At 57.7% G+C, this 18187-nt stretch overlaps 3 long non-coding RNA genes and 2 gene segments (V, D, J or C); 3 read left to right on the top strand and 2 right to left on the bottom strand.

The window, feature by feature from the left end:
- The window catches only part of LOC125319289, a 41569-nt gene that overhangs the window by 17436 nt on the left and 5946 nt on the right, over nucleotides 1-18187 (bottom strand).
- Nucleotides 1-18187, top strand: part of LOC125319300 — a 28626-nt gene that overhangs the window by 1390 nt on the left and 9049 nt on the right. The window contains exon 2 of the long non-coding RNA XR_007200656.1: nucleotides 8842-8852. This is a non-coding gene — a long non-coding RNA (uncharacterized LOC125319300). The remainder of the gene's footprint in view (nucleotides 1-8841; nucleotides 8853-18187) is intronic.
- Nucleotides 1080-1868, top strand: LOC125319295. The gene is made up of 2 exons (XR_007200651.1): nucleotides 1080-1710; nucleotides 1754-1868. It is a non-coding gene; the product is annotated as an uncharacterized LOC125319295 (long non-coding RNA).
- LOC125319292 lies at nucleotides 1704-3649 on the bottom strand. The segment is given in 3 exon segments: nucleotides 1704-2199; nucleotides 3099-3467; nucleotides 3557-3649. Coding segments are annotated over 2 exon segments (423 nt in total).
- LOC125319294 lies at nucleotides 11865-17699 on the top strand. Its single transcript, XR_007200650.1, has 3 exons — nucleotides 11865-11907; nucleotides 16163-16267; nucleotides 17626-17699. It is a non-coding gene; the product is annotated as an uncharacterized LOC125319294 (long non-coding RNA).

The following is an 18187-nucleotide window of genomic DNA, read 5'->3' on the forward strand; positions in this document are numbered from 1 at the left end:
AAATGGCAAAAATCAGAGAGAATTTGGGTGGAAAATGCTCCAAAATGGGGAAAATCTGTGGGAATTTGGGTGGAAAATGCTTAAAAGTGGGGGAAATCAGTGGGAATTTGGGTGGAAATGCTCAAAAATGGGGAAAATCAGAGGGAATTTGGGTGGAAAATGCTTAAAAATGAGGAAAATCAGTGGGAATTTGGGTGGAAAATGCTCAAAAATGGGAAAAATCTGTGGGAATTTGGGTGGAAAATGCTTAAAAATGGGGAAAATCAGTGGGAATTTGGGTGGAAAATGCTCCAAAATGGGAAAAATCAGCGGGAATTCGGGTGGAAAATGCTTAAAAATGGGGAAAATCAGTGGGAATTTGGGTGGAAAATGCTCCAAAATGGGAAAAATCAGCGGGAATTCGGGTGGAAAATGCCCAAAAGAGGCGAAATCACCCCAAATTTGGGGCAAAACCGCTGCAAACTGGGGAAAAAAACCCCCAGAATTGTGTAAAAAACGCTCCAAAATGCCCGAAATCCTCCCGGTTTTGGGGCAAAACCGGGCAAAACCGGGCAAAAGGAGCCGGGATTTGGCGGGAAAAGGTCAAATTGAGGGCGGGGAGGCCCAAAATGGGTGAAAAAGCCGCAATTTGGGGTTTTTGGCGCAGCGCGCGCCCCCGGGAGCAGCAGCAGCAGCCGCGCCCGGGCCGCTCCCACGGTGACACGGCCGGGACAGAAACCCCGCCCGCGATTTGGGGCGAAAAACGGCGAATTCGGGCAAATCCGGGCGGGAACGGGGCGGGGGGAAGGGGGAGAGCGGGAAAATCTGGGCGGGAATGGGGAAAAATGGGGGGAAACGGGAAAATCCGGAGGGGAAAAGGGGGAAAATGGGAAAATCCGGGTGGGAATGGGGAAAAATGGGGGAAAATGGGAAAATTCGGGGGGGGAAAGGGAGAAAACGGGAAAATCTGGGTGGGATTTGGGGGGGAAAAGGGGAAAATGGGAAAATCCGGGTGGGATTTAGGGCAAAAAGGGGGAAATTGGGAAAAATCGGGAGAATCCAGGCGAGATTTGGGGGAGGGATGGGGAAAAGGAGGAAAACGAGCCCAAATTTGGGTCAAAAATCAACAAAAGAGAGCAAATTATTCCGGGTTTGGTTCCAAAATGGTCCAAAAATGGCAAAAAGGAGCCCAAATTTGGGTGAAAAGTGTCCAGAAAGAGCCAAAAGGAGCCAAAATTTGGGTCAGAATATGGGAAAAGAGCCAAAAATAGTCCGGATTTGGGTCCAAAATGCCCAAAAAAGGCCAAAATTAATCCAGATTTGGGTCAAAAAATGCCCCAAAAAAGCCAAAATTAATCCAGATTTGGGTCCAAAATGGCTGAAAAAAGCCAGAATTAGTCCAGATTTGGGGCAAAAACCGAAAGTTTGAGTGAAAAATGCAAATTTTGGGGTTGAAATGGGTCAGGAAAGCGGAAAAGGCCAAAAATAGCTCCGGGTTTTGGGGGGAAATGGGCAAAAAGAGGCAAAAAAGAGACAAAAGGAGGCGAAATTTGGGGCAAAAGTGGGAAAAGAGACAGAATTTGGATCAAAAAACGGCCAAAAGAGATAAAATTAATCCAGATTTGGGTCCAAAATGGGCGAAAAAGGGTCGAAATTAATCCAGATTTGGGTCCAAAATGGAAAAATGAGCCAAAACCAGTCCAGATTTGGGTCCAAAATGGGCAAAAAAGGGTCAAAATTAATCCAGATTTGGGTCCAAAATGGGCAAAAAAAGGTCAAAATTAATCCAGATTTGGGATAAAATGGGCAAAAAGGGCCAAATGAGCCCAATTTTGGGCAAAAGCTGGAGGAAAAGCGCCAAAATCAGTCCAGATTTGGGTCCAAAATGGGCGAAAAAGGGTCGAAATTAATCCAGATTTGGGTCCAAAATGGGCAAAAAAGGGTCCAAGTTCAGCCGGCTTTGGGTCCAAACGTCCACCCAGAGGTTCCAGTGTCCATCCAGAGGTTCCAGTGTCCACCCAAAGGGTCTTGACCTTCCTCCAAAGGGTCTCCGTGCCCATGGAAGGGTCTCGGTGTCCATCCGAGGTGTCCCAACGTCCACCCAAAAGGTCTTGACCTTCCTCCAGGGGGTCCTGACCATCATGGAAGGGTCCCGATGTCCACCCACGGCGTCCCTACGTCCACCCAGCGGCTCTCAAGGTCCATCCAAGGGGTCTTGACCTTGGTGGAAGGGTCTCGGCATCAACGGAAGGGTCTCATCATCAGCAAAGGCTCCCATCCCTCCCCCTCCCCGGGTTTGGTCTCCTTCCGGCGCTGCTCCGGCGCCTTCCTTCCTCTTCCACTCAACCGTGACCGACCCAGCTCGACCCAGCTCAACCCAACTCAACCCAACTCAACTCAACTCAACTCAACCCAACCCAACCCCCAATTCCTCTTCCACTCAACCGTGACCGACCCAGCTCAACCCAACTCAGCTCAACTCAGCTCAACTCAACTCAACCCAACCCCCTCTTTCCTCTTCCACCCAACCGTGACCGACCCAGCTCGACCCAACTCAACGCAACTCAACCCAACCCCCAATTCCTCTTCCACTCAACCGTGACCGACCCAGCTCAACCCAACTCGACCCAACTCAACTCAACGCAACCCAACCCAACCCCCACTTCCTCTTCCACTCAACCGTGACCAGCTCAACTCGACCCAACTCAACTCAACTCAACTCAGCTCAACTCAACCCAACCCCCTCCTTCCTCTTCCACCCAACCGTGACCGACCCAGCTCAACCCAACTCAACTCAACTAAACCCAACCCTTCCTTCCTCTTCCACTCAACAATGACCAACCCAACTCGACCCAAGTCAACCCAACCCCCTCCTTCCTCTTCCACCCAACTGTGACCGACCCAACTCAACCCAACCCCCTCTTTCCTCTTCCAGTCAACTCAATCCAACTCAACCCAACCCCCACTTCCTCTTCCACTCAACCGTGACCAGCCCAACTCAACCCAACTCAACCCAACCCCCTCCTTCCTCTTCCACTCAACCGTGACCAACTCAGCTCAACTCAACCCAACCCCCTCTTTCCTCTTTCCCTCTTCCACCCAACCGTGACCAACCCAACCTCAGGCACACCCCGGGGACCACCCCGAGGTTTTTATCCGCCCGTCCCCGGCGCCGGCACCACTGTGAGCGGCGCAGAAATAGGCGCCGGAATCCTCGTCCCTGAGGCCGTCCATGGCCAGCGTCACCGAGCCCCGCCCGTCGTCCCTGGCGATCCGGAACCGGCCCCGCGCCGACGCCGCGTACTCCTCCGATCCCTCGCGGCTGATCCCGGCGACGAACGCCAGCCCCGCCCCGGGGCCCTGGCGGATCCAGAGGACGTGGGATCGCGCGAGGCCGGAGCCAGATCCGCGGCAGAGGAGGCGCAGGGACCCCCCGGGGGGCTGGAGGTCCCCCCCGGACTCCAGCAGGGTCACGGCCGCCCGGAGCCCTGCGGGAAAAAGGGGAGATGGGGATGAGGCGCCGGATCCGGCCGTGTCCCGGGGTGGGCGTCGCGCTCCGGAGGCGGCCGGGACCCACCTGGGAGGGCCACGAGAGCCAGGAGGGCGAGGACCGGGAGGGAGCTCGAAGCCATGGCCGGGATGTGCCGGTCTGGGGTCCCCGCGGGGCTTTTATGGGGCAAAGGGGCGGGGCTTGGGGGGAAAGGGGGCGGGGCTTAGCCCGGGGGGGGGGTGGGGGGGTTTTGGCGGGAAAGTGGGGGTTGGGGGGAGGTTAATTAGGGAAGGGCTAATTGGGGTTGTTTGGTTCGGGTTGGTCGGTTGCAGGTGCGGCGTTGAGTAATTATGGGGTCGGGGTTGATTGCGGGAGTCCGATTCCTTGATTAATGGGTCTGGGTTAATCGCCGTTAATTAATTAATGAATTCAGGTTAATTGCAGGTGTCCCTCTGAGTAAATAATGGGCCCGGGTTAATCGCCATTAAGTAATTAATTAAAGGATTCAGGTTAATTGCAGGTGTCCCTCTGAGTAATTAATGGGCCCGGGTTAATCGTCATTAATTAATTAATTAAAGGATTTAGGTTAATTGCAGGTGTCCCTCTGAGTAATTAATGGGTCCAGGCTAATTCCTGGAGTGCATTTAATTAATGGGTCCATTCAGGTTAAGTGCCATTAATTAAATAATTAATTAAAGGATTTCGGTTAATTGCAGGCGTCCCTCCAAGTAATTAATAGGTCCGGGTTAATTGCGGGAGTGTGGTTAATTAATGTGTCCATTCCAGTTAATATTAATTAATTAATTAAAAGATTTAGGTTAACTGCAGGTGTCCCTTTAAGTAATTAATGGGCCCGGGTTAATTGCGGGAGTGCAGTAAATTAATGGGTCCATTCCGGTTACTATTAATTAATTAATTAATGAAAGGATTTAGGTTAACTGCAGGTGTCCCTTTAAGTAATTAATGGGCCCGGGTTAATTGCAGGAGTGCGGTAAATTAAGGGAGCCATTCAGGTTAATTGTCATTAAATAATTAATTAAAGGACCATGGTTAATTGCAAACATCCCTTTAATTAATTGATGGGTCGGAGTCAATCACAGGCATCCAGTTAATTAATTAACTAAAGGCTCGGGGTTAATTGCAGGCGTCCCATTAAGTAATTAATAGGCCCGAGTTAATCGCAGGAGTGCAATTAATTAATTAATTAAAGGCTTTAGGTCCATTGCAGGCATTCCGTTAAGTAATTAATGGACTGGGGTTAATCACCAGGTGCAGTTAATTAATTAATGGATCGGCGTTACTGGCAGGCGTCCCATTAATTAATTAAAGGATCCATGCGGATTAATCACTGGGCCCAAACAATTAATTTATGTATTTGGGGTTAATCACAGGTATCCGGTTGATTAATTAATGGACTGTGGTTAATTGCCAGTGTCCAGTTAAATAATTAAGGGATCGGAGCTAATTGCAGGAGTCCATTAGATTAATTAATGGGTCAGGGTTAGTTGCTGGTGCCCGCTTGATTAATTAATGGATCGGGGTTAATTGCAGGCATCAAGGTCATTAATTAATTAGTGGTTCCGGGTCAATCACAGGTGTCTGTTTAATTAATTAATGGATCGGGGTTAATGACAGGCATCCAATAAATTAATTAATTACTTGTGATCAAGCACAGGAGTCCAATTAATTAATGGATGAATGAATGGGAGTTAATCACAGGCATCCGGTTAATTAATTAAGGGATTAATCAGGATCGATCACAGGGGTGCAATTAATTAATTAATCTGGATTAATCACGGACAGACAATTGATTAATTAACCACGATGATTACTGAATGAACGGATCGGGATTAATCACAGAAATCCAATTAATTAACGAATCCGTCGGGATTAATCGAAGGCATACAATTAATTTATTGATTAATTAATTGATTGATTGATTAATTGCTATTGATTAATAGCAACCTCTAATTAATTCAAGAGAACAAATTATTTACGTGATTAATTAATTATTTCAGTGCTGAGTTAATTAATGGCAAAATCTCCTGGGGATTAATCCAATTAATTAATTAATAAACCACAACAATTATTGCATGTTCCCAATTAATTAATTAACCACTCCATTAATTAGTTGAGCTAGGGTAGAATTAATTATTGAATTGATTAAAAGCAAATTCATCACAATTTCCAAATTAATTAATTAATACGTGGAATTAATTAATCGCGATTAATCGGCTTTAATTAACGGCGGGAATTAATTCCCCGCTCTCCTCCGTGACGTCATCGCCGCCGCTTTTGGGCCGGAAAAGCCCAAATTTGGCGATTCCCCGCGCGGCCGCCAGGGGGCGCAAACCGGGCAAAATGGGGATTTTGGGGAAAAAATCGGAATTTGGGGGGGCGAACCGGGATTTTGGGGGGAAAAAATGGGATTTGGGGATGGGGAGGGAGAATTTAGGGAAAAAACGGGATTTGGGGGAGGAAAAAAGGGGGAATTCCTGCGGGAAAAACAGGATTTTGGGGGGAAATTGGGAGGCAGGGGGGGAAAACGGGAATTTTGGGGGCAGGAAGGGGGATTTTGGGGCGGAAAGAGGGATTTTGGGGGCAGGAAGCGGAATTTTGGGGGCGGAAAGGGGGATTTGGGGGTGGAAAGTGGGATTTTGGGGCGGAAAGTGGGATTTTGGGGGCAGAAAGTGGGATTTTGGGGCGGAAAGTGAGATTTTGGGGGCAGAAAGAGGGATTTTGGGGCGGAAAGTGGGATTTTGGGGTGGAAAGTGGGATTTTGGGGGCGGAAAGTGGGATTTTGGGGGCGGAAAGTGGGATTTTGGGGCAGAAAGTGGGATTTTGGGGTGGAAAGTGGGATTTTGGGGGCAGAAAGTGGGATTTTGGGGGCGGGAAACGGGAATTTTGGGGGCGGAAAGTGGGATTTGGGGGCGGAAAGTGGGATTTTGGGGGCGGAAAGTGGGATTTGGGGGCGGAAAGTGGGATTTTGGGGGCGGAAAGTGGGATTTGGGGGCGGAAAGTGGGATTTTGGGGGCGGAAAGTGGGATTTTGGGGCGGAAAGTGGGATTTTGGGGGCAGAAAGTGGGATTTTGGGGGCGGGAAACGGGAATTTTGGGGGCGGAAAGTGGGATTTGGGGGCAGAAAGTGGGATTTTGGGGGCGGAAAGTGGGATTTGGGGGCGGAAAGTGGGATTTTGGGGGCAGAAAGAGGGATTTTGGGGTGGAAAGTGGGATTTTGGGGGCGATGAGGGGGTTTGAGGAGGGGAGGGTGGGATTTTGGGGGCGGAAATCAGCCAGAGGTCCGAGGGAATCCCGGGATCTCTTCCGGGACACAGAGGGGAGCAGCGGGATTTGGGGAGCACTCGGGACGAGGATTTGGGGGAAAAACTGCCGGATTTGGGGCGAGAACTGCCGGATTTGGGGCGCAGGATGGCCAAATGTCCCCAAATGTCCCAAAAAGTCCCCAAATGTCCCCAAATCTCAGCTCCTCGACCCAAAACTCGACGGTTCCCCTGAAATTTGGGCCCTCCTGGGCCCCCGAGCTCAACCTCGTCCCTGGAACCTCAAGAGAAGGCTCCGAACTCGGCCGGTGCTGCCTCAGCTCCCGATTTCCGCCGTTTCCGACCCAAATCTCCCGGGTTTCCGCCAAACTCGAGGTTCAGCCCCCAAAACTCCTCCTCTTACAGGAGATTTCGCCGAATTCTCGCTCCAAATCTCGGCCTTCGGCCCCAAACCCCTCCCGGCTTCGACGGAGAAACGACGGCGACTGCGGCCAAACAGGGGCGGCCGCCCGGAGCCCGGTGGGAAAAAGGGGAGATGGGGATGGGCAAAGCTCAACCACCGACCCAAATCCCGACTCTTGGCCCCACATCTCCATGGGGGACCCCAAATCCTGACTCTTGGCCCCAAATTGGCACCCTTGCACCTCCCCATCCTCCTCCTCCTCCTCCTGGTCCTCGTGGCCCTCCCAGGTGGGTCCCGGCCGCCTCCGCAGCGCGACGCCCACCCCGGGACACGGCCGGATCCGGCGCCTCATCCCCATCTCCCCTTTTTCCCGCAGGGCTCCGGGCGGCCGTGACCCTGCTGGAGTCCGGGGGGGACCTCCAGCCCCCCGGGGGGTCCCTGCGCCTCCTCTGCCGCGCATCCGGCTTCGACTTTGGGAGTTACGACATGTTCTGGATGCGCCAGAAACCCGGGCAGGGGCTGGAATTCGTCGCAGGGATCTGGAGCAATGGTTACAGCACCTGGTACGCGCCGTCGGTCAAGGGCCGGTTCACGATCTCCAGGGACAACGGGCAGAGCTCGCTGACGCTGACCATGAACAGCCTCAGGGACGAGGATTCCGCCACCTATTTCTGCGCCAAATGTTACAGCAATGGTTGTGGTGTTTCTGCTGCTGGTGGTGGTGGTTATGGTGACAATGTCGGTGGTGGGCCCCGGCCCCATGAAATTGGCGCGTCCATAAAACATCCCAAAATCCCCACATCCTTCCCCAAATCCTCACTGTCGCCCTCATACCGCCACCGTTTTCCCCCCAAACTCAACACTCGACTTCCTCCAGACCTTCGAGCCTTTGACCCAAATCTTGATGGTTCAGCCCCAAACTCGGAGCCTTTTTCCGGAGATTTCAACTGAGCGTTGCCCGCGAAGCTCCGCGGCTTCTGCCCCAGGAGTCGATTGGTTCGGTGCCAAATCTCAACCATCGTTCTCAAAACTTCCCTGTTGGCACCAGATCTTGATCTTTTTCCCCAAAAGCAGGTGCGGGCGATCGAGGTTTGGGTGGATGGTCAAGATTTGGGGCCAAAAGTCAAGATTTTGGGCCAGCCCTGAGATCCTTCCCCATAACCTCAATCGTCGGCCCCAAACCACGACAATTTTCTCCAAAACGGGGGGAAATTCAGGAGCTGCGGCAAAGGCTTCGGCACAACCCCACATCCAACACCGAACCGCTGCCTCCCAGCACCGGCTCGACACCGGCTCAGCCTGGCACACCTGCAAACCTCGGGAGACTTTCAGGGGCAGAGTGAGCCCAAAAAGTGCCCCGGGAAGAGGACGGGAAGGGGAGGAAGGAGAGAGGAGAGACAGGAAAAGTCCCCCCGAGCTCCGGGTTCCAGCGGGGGTGAGGTGGGAGCCCCAGGGCGGGGCAGGGCCAGAGCCTCAGGGCTGGGCTGGTGGAGATTTGGGTCAGACGGTCAAGACTGGGCGGGAAGTGGAGAGTTGGGGCCACGGTGGAAGAATTTGGGGCAAAAGGGTCAAGAATGGGGTCAGTGGCTGGGATTTGGGGGAAGGATGTGGGGATTTTGGGATGTTTGGGCACCAGCCGGTGGGGGCTGGGGCCACGGCCGGCATCGTCACCATAAGCACCAGCAGCAGCAGCACCATAAGTACCAGTAGCACGTTTGGCACAGAAATAGGTGGCGGAATCCTCGTCCCTGAGGCTGTTCATGGTCAGCGTCACCGAGCTCTGCCCGTTGTCCCTGGAGATCGTGAACCGGCCCTGCACCAATGGCGCGTAGAAGGTGTAACTACCATCATTGTTGATCCTGGCAACGAATTCCAGCCCCTGCCCGGGTTTCTGGCGCATCCAGCCCATCCCGAATTTGCTGAAGTCGAAGCCAGATCCGCGGCAGAGGAGGCGCAGGGACCCCCCGGGGGGCTGGAGGTCCCCCCCGGACTCCAGCAGGGTCACGGCCGCCCGCAGCCCTGCGGGAAAAAGGGGAGATGGGGATGGGCAAAGCTCAACCACCGACCCAAATCCCGACTCTTGGCCCCACATCTCCATGGGGGACCCCAAATCCTGACTCTTGGCCCCAAATTGGCACCCTTGCACCTCCCCATCCTCCTCCTCCTCCTCCTCCTGGTCCTCGTGGCCCTCCCAGGTGGGTCCCGGCCGCCTCCGGAGCGCGACGCCCACCCCGGGACACGGCCGGATCCGGCGCCTCATCCCCATCTCCCCTTTTTCCCGCAGGGCTGCGGGCGGCCGTGACCCTGCTGGAGTCCGGGGGGGACCTCCAGCCCCCCGGGGGGTCCCTGCGCCTCCTCTGCCGCGCATCCGGGTTCGACTTCAGCAAATTCGGGATGTCCTGGGTGCGCCAGAAACCCGGGCAGGGGCTGGAATACGTCGCACTGATCACCAGCAGTGGGGGCACCACCGTGTACGCTTCGTCGGTCAAGGGCCGGTTCAGGATCTCCAGGGACAACGGGCAGAGTTCGGTGACGCTGACCATGAACAGCCTCAGGGACGAGGATTCCGCCACCTATTTCTGCGCCAAATCTGCTGATGATGATGCTGATGTTGATGATATTGGCAGTGTTGGTGACGCAGCTGATGGTGGCCCCATGTCCCCCCATGAAGGGTCTTTAAAAGTCCCCAAACCCCCAGATCCTTCCCCAAAATCTCAGCCCTGGCCCTCCAATCTCAGCCCTTTTCCCCAAACTCCCCCACTGCTGCCCCAGCTCTCGGCTTCCTCCACACTTTGCACCTTTTGGCCCAAATCTTCGCCTCTGCCTCCAGCTCGGGCTCTTTGCCCAGAGCCATCAGCGCAACCTCAGCCTTTCAGCCCAGATTTCCGCTCCCGGCCCTTGCGGCCCTCGGCCCCAGAGTTCCACGGGCTCGGCCCCACATCTCAGCCATGGGCACCCAACCTTCCCTCCCGGCAGCCAATCCCGAGGCTTTTCCACCCAAATCCGCAGGAGCGCTGAAGAGCTGGGGCCGAGAGGTGAGACCTGGGCTCACGGGCGGAGCTTTGGGGCAGAACCAGTGCAGAGCTGGGACCCGTGGACAAGAACCGGGTCAGGGGCTGAGGTTTGGGGCAAGGACCTGGGGTTTGGGGACAGCTGGGGACCCGGCCACGGGGGAGAGCCCAGAACCACCCCAAGCACCGGAATGAGCACGATCAGCAGCAGCATCAGCCCAACCAGCACCAGCATCAATAGCCCAAGTAGCAACAGCTTTGGCGCAGAAATAGGTGGCGGAATCCTCGTCCCTGAGGCTGTTCATGGTCAGCGTCAGCGAGCTCTGCCCGTTGTCCCTGGAGATCGTGAACCGGTCCCACACCGACTGTGCACGCCGGAATCTGCCATCCTTGTGGATACTGGCGACCCATTCCAGCCCCTGCCCGGGTTTCTGGCGGATCCAGAACATGGTGTAACTGCCGAAGGTGAACTCAGATCCGCGGCAGAGGAGGCGCAGGGACCCCCCGGGGGGCTGGAGGTCCCCCCCGGACTCCAGCAGGGTCACGGCCGCCCGCAGCCCTGCGGGAAAAAGGGGAGATGGGGATGAGGCGCCGGATCCGGCCGTGTCCCGGGGTGGGCGTCGCGCTGCGGAGGCGGCCGGGACCCACCTGGGGGCTCTGAACGAAGGGACCTTCCTGGGGCTCGGGGGGACCTCCAGCCCCCCGGGGCTCCCTGCGCCTCCTCTGCCGCGCATCTGGGTTCAGTTTCGGTGGGTTTGGAATGCACTGGGTGCGACAGAGACCCCGGCAGGGGCTGGAATTCATCGCAGGGATCACCAGCAGTGGTGGTTACACCGAGTACGCGCTGTCGGTGCGGGGCCAGTACAGGATCTCCAGGGACAACGGGCAGAGCTCGGTGACGCTGACCATGAACAGCCTCAGGGACGAGGATTCCGCCGCCTATTTCTGCGCCAAACGTTTTGATAGTGGTTATGCTGATGCTTATCGTGGTCCCAAGCCCCCATCTCTGTGTTCCCAAATTTCCCAGAATCCCCGGATCCTTCCCCAAAATCTCCACCTTTGCCCTCAAATCTGGGCCAGTTTTCCCCCCAAACTCCGCCACTGTTGCCTTGGCCCAAATCTCAAACATTTTCCCCCAGATCTGATCTCTTCCCTCTAATTGGGGTCCTTTCCCTTTATGACTCGATCCCATCTTTCGGGCCCCAGGAATGGCCCCAAAACGAGAGCCCTGGAGCTCTCCTGGACCATCCAACTCCCTCTGCTGGGGCCTCCCCGAGCCGGGACCTCTCCCGCAGGCCGGGGGATCCCGGAACAACGACAGGACCTGGGCCGGTCCCGCCCACCCCTGGAGGCTCTGGGTTCAGATCTGCAAAGAACGGACGAGTCTGGGGGACGGACCCTCGAGGTTTGGGTCAAGGGGTGAAAATTCTGCGAAAGTTGAAAGTCGGGGAATGGATGGCGGAGTTTGGGGGAAATGGTTGAGATTTGAGGGGTGAGGTCGAGAGCAGGAGAGAAAATGGGACCCATATGGGGCCGGGAGTTGAGGTTGGAGGCCAGAGGTGGAGGTTTGGGGCCAGAGCAGTCGGAGGCGGAGGGAAAGGGTCAAAAATTGGGACAAGGATTGAGGGGACGGGAGAAAGGTCTGGGGTCTGGGGACACTGGGGACCCAGAGATGGGCACGGGGCCAACACGACGAACGTCATCATGACCACCATAACCATCAGAACCCTTGGCGCAGAAATAGGTGGCGGAATCCTCGTCCCTGAGGCTGTTCATGGTCAGCGTCAGCAAGCTCTGCCCGTTGTCCCTGGAGATCGTGAACCGGCCCTGCACCGACGGCGCGTAGTAGGCGCTGCCACCGCTGTAGATACTTGCAACATATTCCAACCCCTGCCCGGGTTTCTGGCGGATCCAGTTCATCGCGAATTTGCTGAAGTCGAAGCCGGATGCGCGGCAGAGGAGGCGCAGGGACCCCCCGGGGGGCTGGAGGTCCCCCCCGGACTCCAGCAGGGTCACGGCCGCCCGGAGCCCTGCGGGAAAAAGGGGAGATGGGGATGAGGCGCCGGATCCGGCCGTGTCCCGGGGTGGGCGTCGCGCTCCGGAGGCGGCTGGGGCCCACCTGGGAGGGCCACGAGGACCAGGAGGAGGAGGAGGAGGAGGATGGGGAGGTGCAAGGGTGCCAATTTGGGGCCAAGAGTCAGGATTTGGGGTCCCCCATGGAGATGTGGGGCCAAGAGTCGGGATTTGGGTCGGTGGTTGAGCTTTGCCCATCCCCATCTCCCCTTTTTCCCACAGGGCTGCGGGCGGCCGTGACCCTGCTGGAGTCCGGGGGGGGGGGGTGAGAAGCCCCCCGGGGGGTCCCTGCGCCTCCTCTGCCGCGCATCTGGGTTCACTTTTGGGAGTTTCGACATGCTCTGGGTCCGACAGAGACCCGGGCAGGGGTTGGAATACATTGCGAGTATCAACAACGATGGCAGCAGCACCAACTACGATCCGTCGGTGCAGGGCCGGTTCAGGATCTCCAGGGACAACGGGCAGAGCTCGCTGACGCTGACCATGAACAGCCTCAGGGACGAGGATTCCGCCACCTATTTCTGCGCCAAATGTGCTGCTGCTTGGCCCGGTTGGGCCAGTCCTGCCAATATTGGTTATTCTGGTGCTTGGGGTGGCTTTGGCCCCACCTCTATCGCCAGGTCCCCACCGGTCCCCAAACCCCAGGTCCTTGCCCCAAACCTCAGCCCCTGACCCCAAATCCGGACCCTTTTTCCCCCCTCACCTCAACCTTGTCCCTCAAATCTCAGCCATTTGCCCTCAAACTTGCCCTGTTCTGCCCCAAATTCCCACTGCTGGCCCCGAGTCGCAGCCACTGACCCAAAGCTTGACCGCTGGCCCCAAATCTTCAGCGCGGAGCCCGATCGCTGCCGTTGACCAAAATCTTGGGAATTGCGCCACAATCGTGACTTTGGGGCCAAAGTTTGAAGGACAAAGCCCAGACTGGGGGTCGAGACTTGAGGATTGAAGTCAGCGCTGGAGATTTGGGGCTGAACCCGCTGAGTTCAGGGCAGAACCGGGGGAGGGTTTGGGGTCAATGGTGAACACGGGAGGAGAGGGGGGAGATTTGGGCTGAAGGGTCAAGAACTGGGGCAAAGGGGCCAAAACCACCACGAGGAGCAGAATAACCAAAAGCAGCAGCAAAACCCCAACCAGCAACAGCCGGTTTGCCGCAGAAATAGGTGGCGGAATCCTCGTCCCTGAGGCTGTTCATGGTCAGCGTCAGCGAGCTCTGCCCGTTGTTCCTGGAGATCCTGAACCGGCCCTGCACCGACGGCGCGTAGCCGCTGCTGCCACCGCTGTTGCTGATCCACGCCACCCATTCCAGCGCCTTCCCGGGCCTCTGGCGGATCCAGAACATGTTGAAATCCTCAAACTTGAAGCCGGATGCGCGGCAGAGGAGGCGCAGGGACCCCCCGGGGGGCTTCTCACCCCCCCCCAGACTCCAGCAGGGTCACGGCCGCCCGGAGCCCTGCGAGAAAAAGGGGAGATGGGGATGAGGCGCCAGATCCGGCCGTGTCCCGGGGTGGGCGTCGCGCTCCGGAGGCGGCCGGGACCCACCTGGGAGGGCCACAAGAGCCAGGAGGGCGAGGAGGAGGATGGGGAGGTGCAAGGGCGCCAATTTGGGGCCAAGAGTCAGGATTTGGGGTCCCCAATGGAGATGTGGGGCCAAGAGTCGGGATTTGGGTCGGTGGTTGAGCTTTGCCCATCCCCATCTCCCCTTTTTCCCACCGGGCTCCGGGCGGCCGTGACCCTGCTGGAGTCCGGGGGGGACCTCCAGCCCCCCGGGGGGTCCCTGCGCCTCCTCTGCCGCGCCTCCGGCTTCGACTTCAGCCAATTCGGGATGTTCTGGATCCGCCAGAAACCCGGGCAGGCGCTGGAATTCATCGCGAGTATCAACGGCGATGGCTACACCTTCTACGCATCATCGGTCAAGGGCCGGTTCAGGATCTCCAGAGACGGCGGGCAGAGCTCGGTGACGCTGACCATGAACAGCCTCAGGGACGAGGATTCCGCCACCTATTTCTGCGCCAAAACTGATGGTGCTGGTACTTGGTATGGTAATGCTGGTGATGTTGGCAGCGTTGATGAGGCAGCTGAGGGCAGCCCAACCCCTCCCGTGATGCGTCTTTTAATGTCCCCACACCCAAACGGCCTTCCCCAACATCTCAACCCTTGCCCTCAAATCTCAACCATTTTCCCCAAACTCCCCCACTGCTGCCACAACTCTCAACTTTCTCCAGGATTTTGGCCACTTGTCCCAAATCTCCGCCTTTCCCTCAAACTTGGACCATTGGCCCCAAACCTGGGCTCCTTCATCCCCCAAATCTCAGCCTTTCACCCAAGATTTGAGCTGTGGTCACCTCAAACCTCCACTGGTTCTGTCGGGCTTTGGGAACCGGTTGGGTTTTGGAGACAAAGGGAGTCGAGTTTTGGAGACAAAGTCGAGTTCTGGGGAAACAGCCAAGGTCCGGCCAAGTGGTCGAGCTTTGGGGCCAAACCTTGAGTTGTGGGGTGAGCGGTCACCGCTGGCGTGAACAGGGCAGATTTGGGGCGAAGGGTCAAGAGTTGGGTGAGGAGTCAGAGCCTGAGCGAAGGATCTGGGCTTTGGGGACAGGCGGGGACAGTGAGGGTGGCGGCGGGGCCACGGCCGGGAGCGTCACCATGAGCAGGGGCAGGAGCACCGGCACCAGAACCCTTGGCACAGAAATAGGCGGCGGAATCCTCGTCCCTGAGGCTGCTCATGGTCAGCGTCACCGAGCTCTGCCCGTTGACCCTGGAGATCGTGAACCGGCCCTCGACCGACGATGCGTAGCTGGTGTAACTACCATCGTTGTTGATCCTGGCAACCAATTCCAGCCCCTGCCCGGGTCTCTGCCGCACCCAGAGCATTCCAAATTGTCCAAAGTCGAACCCAGATGCGCGGCAGAGGAGGCGCAGGGAGCCCCCGGGGAGCTAGAGGTCCCCCCCGGACTCCAGCAGGGTCACGGCCGCCCGGAGCCCTGCGGGAAAAAGGGGAGATGGGGATGAGGCGCCGGATCCGGCCGTGTCCCGGGGTGGGCGTCGCGCTCCGGAGGCGGCCGGGACCCACCTGGGAGGGCCACGAGGACCAGGAGGAGGAGGAGGAGGATGGGGAGGTGCAAGGGTGCCAATTTGGGGCCAAGAGTCAGGATTTGGGGTCCCCAATGGAGATGTGGGGCCAAGAGTCGGGATTTGGGTCGGTGGTTGAGCTTTGCCCATCCCCATCTCCCCTTTTTCCCGCAGGGCTGCGGGCGGGCCGTGACCCTGCTGGAGTCCGGGGGGGACCTCCAGCCCCCCGGGGGGTCCCTGCGCCTCCTCTGCCGCGCATCCGGCTTCGATTTCAGCCAATTTGCCATGTTCTGGATCCGCCAGAAACCCGGGCAGGGGCTGGAATTCATCGCCGTGATCAGCAACGATGGCAGTGACACCAGATACGCGCTGTCGGTGCAGGGCCGGTTCACGATCTCCAGGGACAACGGGCAGAGCTCGCTGACGCTGACCATGAACAGCCTCAGGGACGAGGATTCCGCCGCCTATTTCTGTGCCAAACGTGACAGTGGTTACGGTACCGCTCAGCTGGGTGCTGGTTCTCTCCACAGCCCCGGGTGCCCTGAAAGCCCCGGACCTTTTCTGCAAACCTCAGCCCTCGATCCGACTCTTGACCCTTTGTCCAAACCTTTGGGGACTCCGGCCCCAAACCTCAGCACGGGGCCCTGGATCTCAACTTGGTTCTCCAAAACTTTCTCTGAAGGCCAACGCCAGGCCCAGAGCTGCGGATCAAAAACCTGGGTCAGTGCTTGAGATGTGGGGGAAGGATCCGGGCTTTGGGGACATTTGGGGACCCAGCGACGAGGGCGGAGCCACAACTGTGATCACCACCATAACAGCAACCGGTACCAGCATAGACACCCTTGGCGCAGAAATAGGTGGCGGAATCCTCGTCCCTGAGGCTGTTCATGGTCAGCGTCAGCGAGCTCTGCCCGTTGTCCCTGGAGATCGTGAACCGGCCCTTGACCGACGACGCGTAGTAGGTGCTGCCACCGCTGTCGATCTGTGCGACGTATTCCAGCCCCTACCCGGGTTTCTGGCGGTACCAGCCCATCCCGAATTTGCTGAAGTCGAAGCCGGATGCACGGCAGAGGAGGCGCAGGGACCCCCCGGGGGGCTGGAGGTCCCCCCCGGACTCCAGCAGGGTCACGGCCGCCCGGAGCCCTGCGGGAAAAAGGGGAGATGGGGATGAGGCGCCGGATCCGGCCGTGTCCCGGGGTGGGCGTCGCGCTCCGGAGGCGGCCGGGACCCACCTGGGGGCTCTGAACGAAGGGACCTTCCTGGGGCTCGGGGGGACCTCCAGCCCCCCGGGGCTCCCTGCGCCTCCTCTGCCGCGCATCTGGGTTCGACTTTGGACAATTTGGAATGCTCTGGGTGCGGCAGAGATCCGGGCAGGGGCTGGAATTGGTTGCCAGGATCAACAACGATGGTAGTTACACCAGCTACGCATCGTCGGTCGAGGGCCGGTTCACGATCTCCAGGGTCAACGGGCAGAGCTCGGTGACGCTGACCATGAGCAGCCTCAGGGACGAGGATTCCGCCACCTATTTCTGTGCCAAGGGTTCTGGTGCCGGTGCTCCTGCCCCTGCTCATGGTGACGCCGCCGGCCGTGGCCCCACCGCCACCCTCGCTGTCCCCGCCTGTCCCCAAAGCCCAGATCCTTCCCTCTGGCTTCAACTCCTCACCCAACTCTTGACCCTTCGCCCCAAATCTGCCCCGTTCACGCCAGCGGTGACCGCTCACCCCACAACTCAAGGTTTGGCCCCAAAACTCGACCACTTGGCCGAACCTTGGCTGTTTCCCCACATTTTGACCGCTTTCTCCAAAACTTGACCACCTTTGCCCCAAACCCCAACCCCTTCCCCAAAGCCCGACAGAACCAGTGGAGGTTTGAGGTGACCACGGCTGAAATCTGGGGTGAAAGGCTGAGATTTGGGGAATGTAGGAGCCCAGGTTTGGGGCCAATGGTCCAAGTTTGAGGGAAAGGCGGAGATTTGGGACAAGTGGCCAAAATCCTGGAGAAAGTTGAGAGTTGTGGCAGCAGTGGGGGAGTTTGGGGAAAAGGGCTGAGATCTGAGGTTCAACGGTTCCAGTTTTGGGGAAGGATCTTTGGGTTTGGGGATTTTAAGGACCCTTCATGGGGGGCGTGGCATTGTCCACAGCTGTGTCACCGTCACTGCCAGCAGCAGCACCATAAGCACCATACCAAGCACCAGCATCCTTGGCGCAGAAATAGGTGGCGGAATCCTCGTCCCTGAGTCTGTTCATGGTCAGCGTCACTGAGCTCTGCCCGTTGGCCCTGGAGATCGTGAACCGGCCCTTGACCGACGGCGCGTAGTAGGTGCTGCTGCCATCGCTGTTGATACTCGCGAGCCATTCCAGCCCCTGCCCGGGTTTCTGGCGGATCCAGCTCATCCCGAAGTTGCTGAAGTCGAATCCAGATCCGCGGCAGAGGAGGCGCAGGGACCCCCCGGGGGGCTGGAGGTCCCCCCCGGACTCCAGCAGGGTCACGGCCGCCCGCAGCCCTGCGGGAAAAAGGGGAGATGGGGATGAGGCGCCGGATCCGGCCGTGTCCCGGGGTGGGCGTCGCGCTCCGGAGGCGGCCGGGACCCACCTGGGAGGCCCACGAGGACCAGGAGGAGGAGGAGGAGGAGGATGGGGAGGTGCAAGGGTGCCAATTTGGGGCCAAGAGTCAGGATTTGGGGTCCCCAATGGAGATGTGGGGCCAAGAGTCGGGATTTGGGTCGGTGGTTGAGCTTTGCCCATCCCCATCTCCCCTTTTTCCCGCAGGGCTCCGGGCGGCCGTGACCCTGCTGGAGTCCGGGGGGGACCTCCAGCCCCCCGGGGGGTCCCTGCGCCTCCTCTGCCGCGCATCCGGCTTCGACTTCAGCAAATTCGGGCTG

The sequence above is a fragment of the Corvus hawaiiensis genome, chromosome 40 (genome assembly GCF_020740725.1).
Source record: "Corvus hawaiiensis isolate bCorHaw1 chromosome 40, bCorHaw1.pri.cur, whole genome shotgun sequence".
In the NCBI taxonomy this organism is placed as follows: Eukaryota; Metazoa; Chordata; class Aves; order Passeriformes; family Corvidae; genus Corvus; species Corvus hawaiiensis.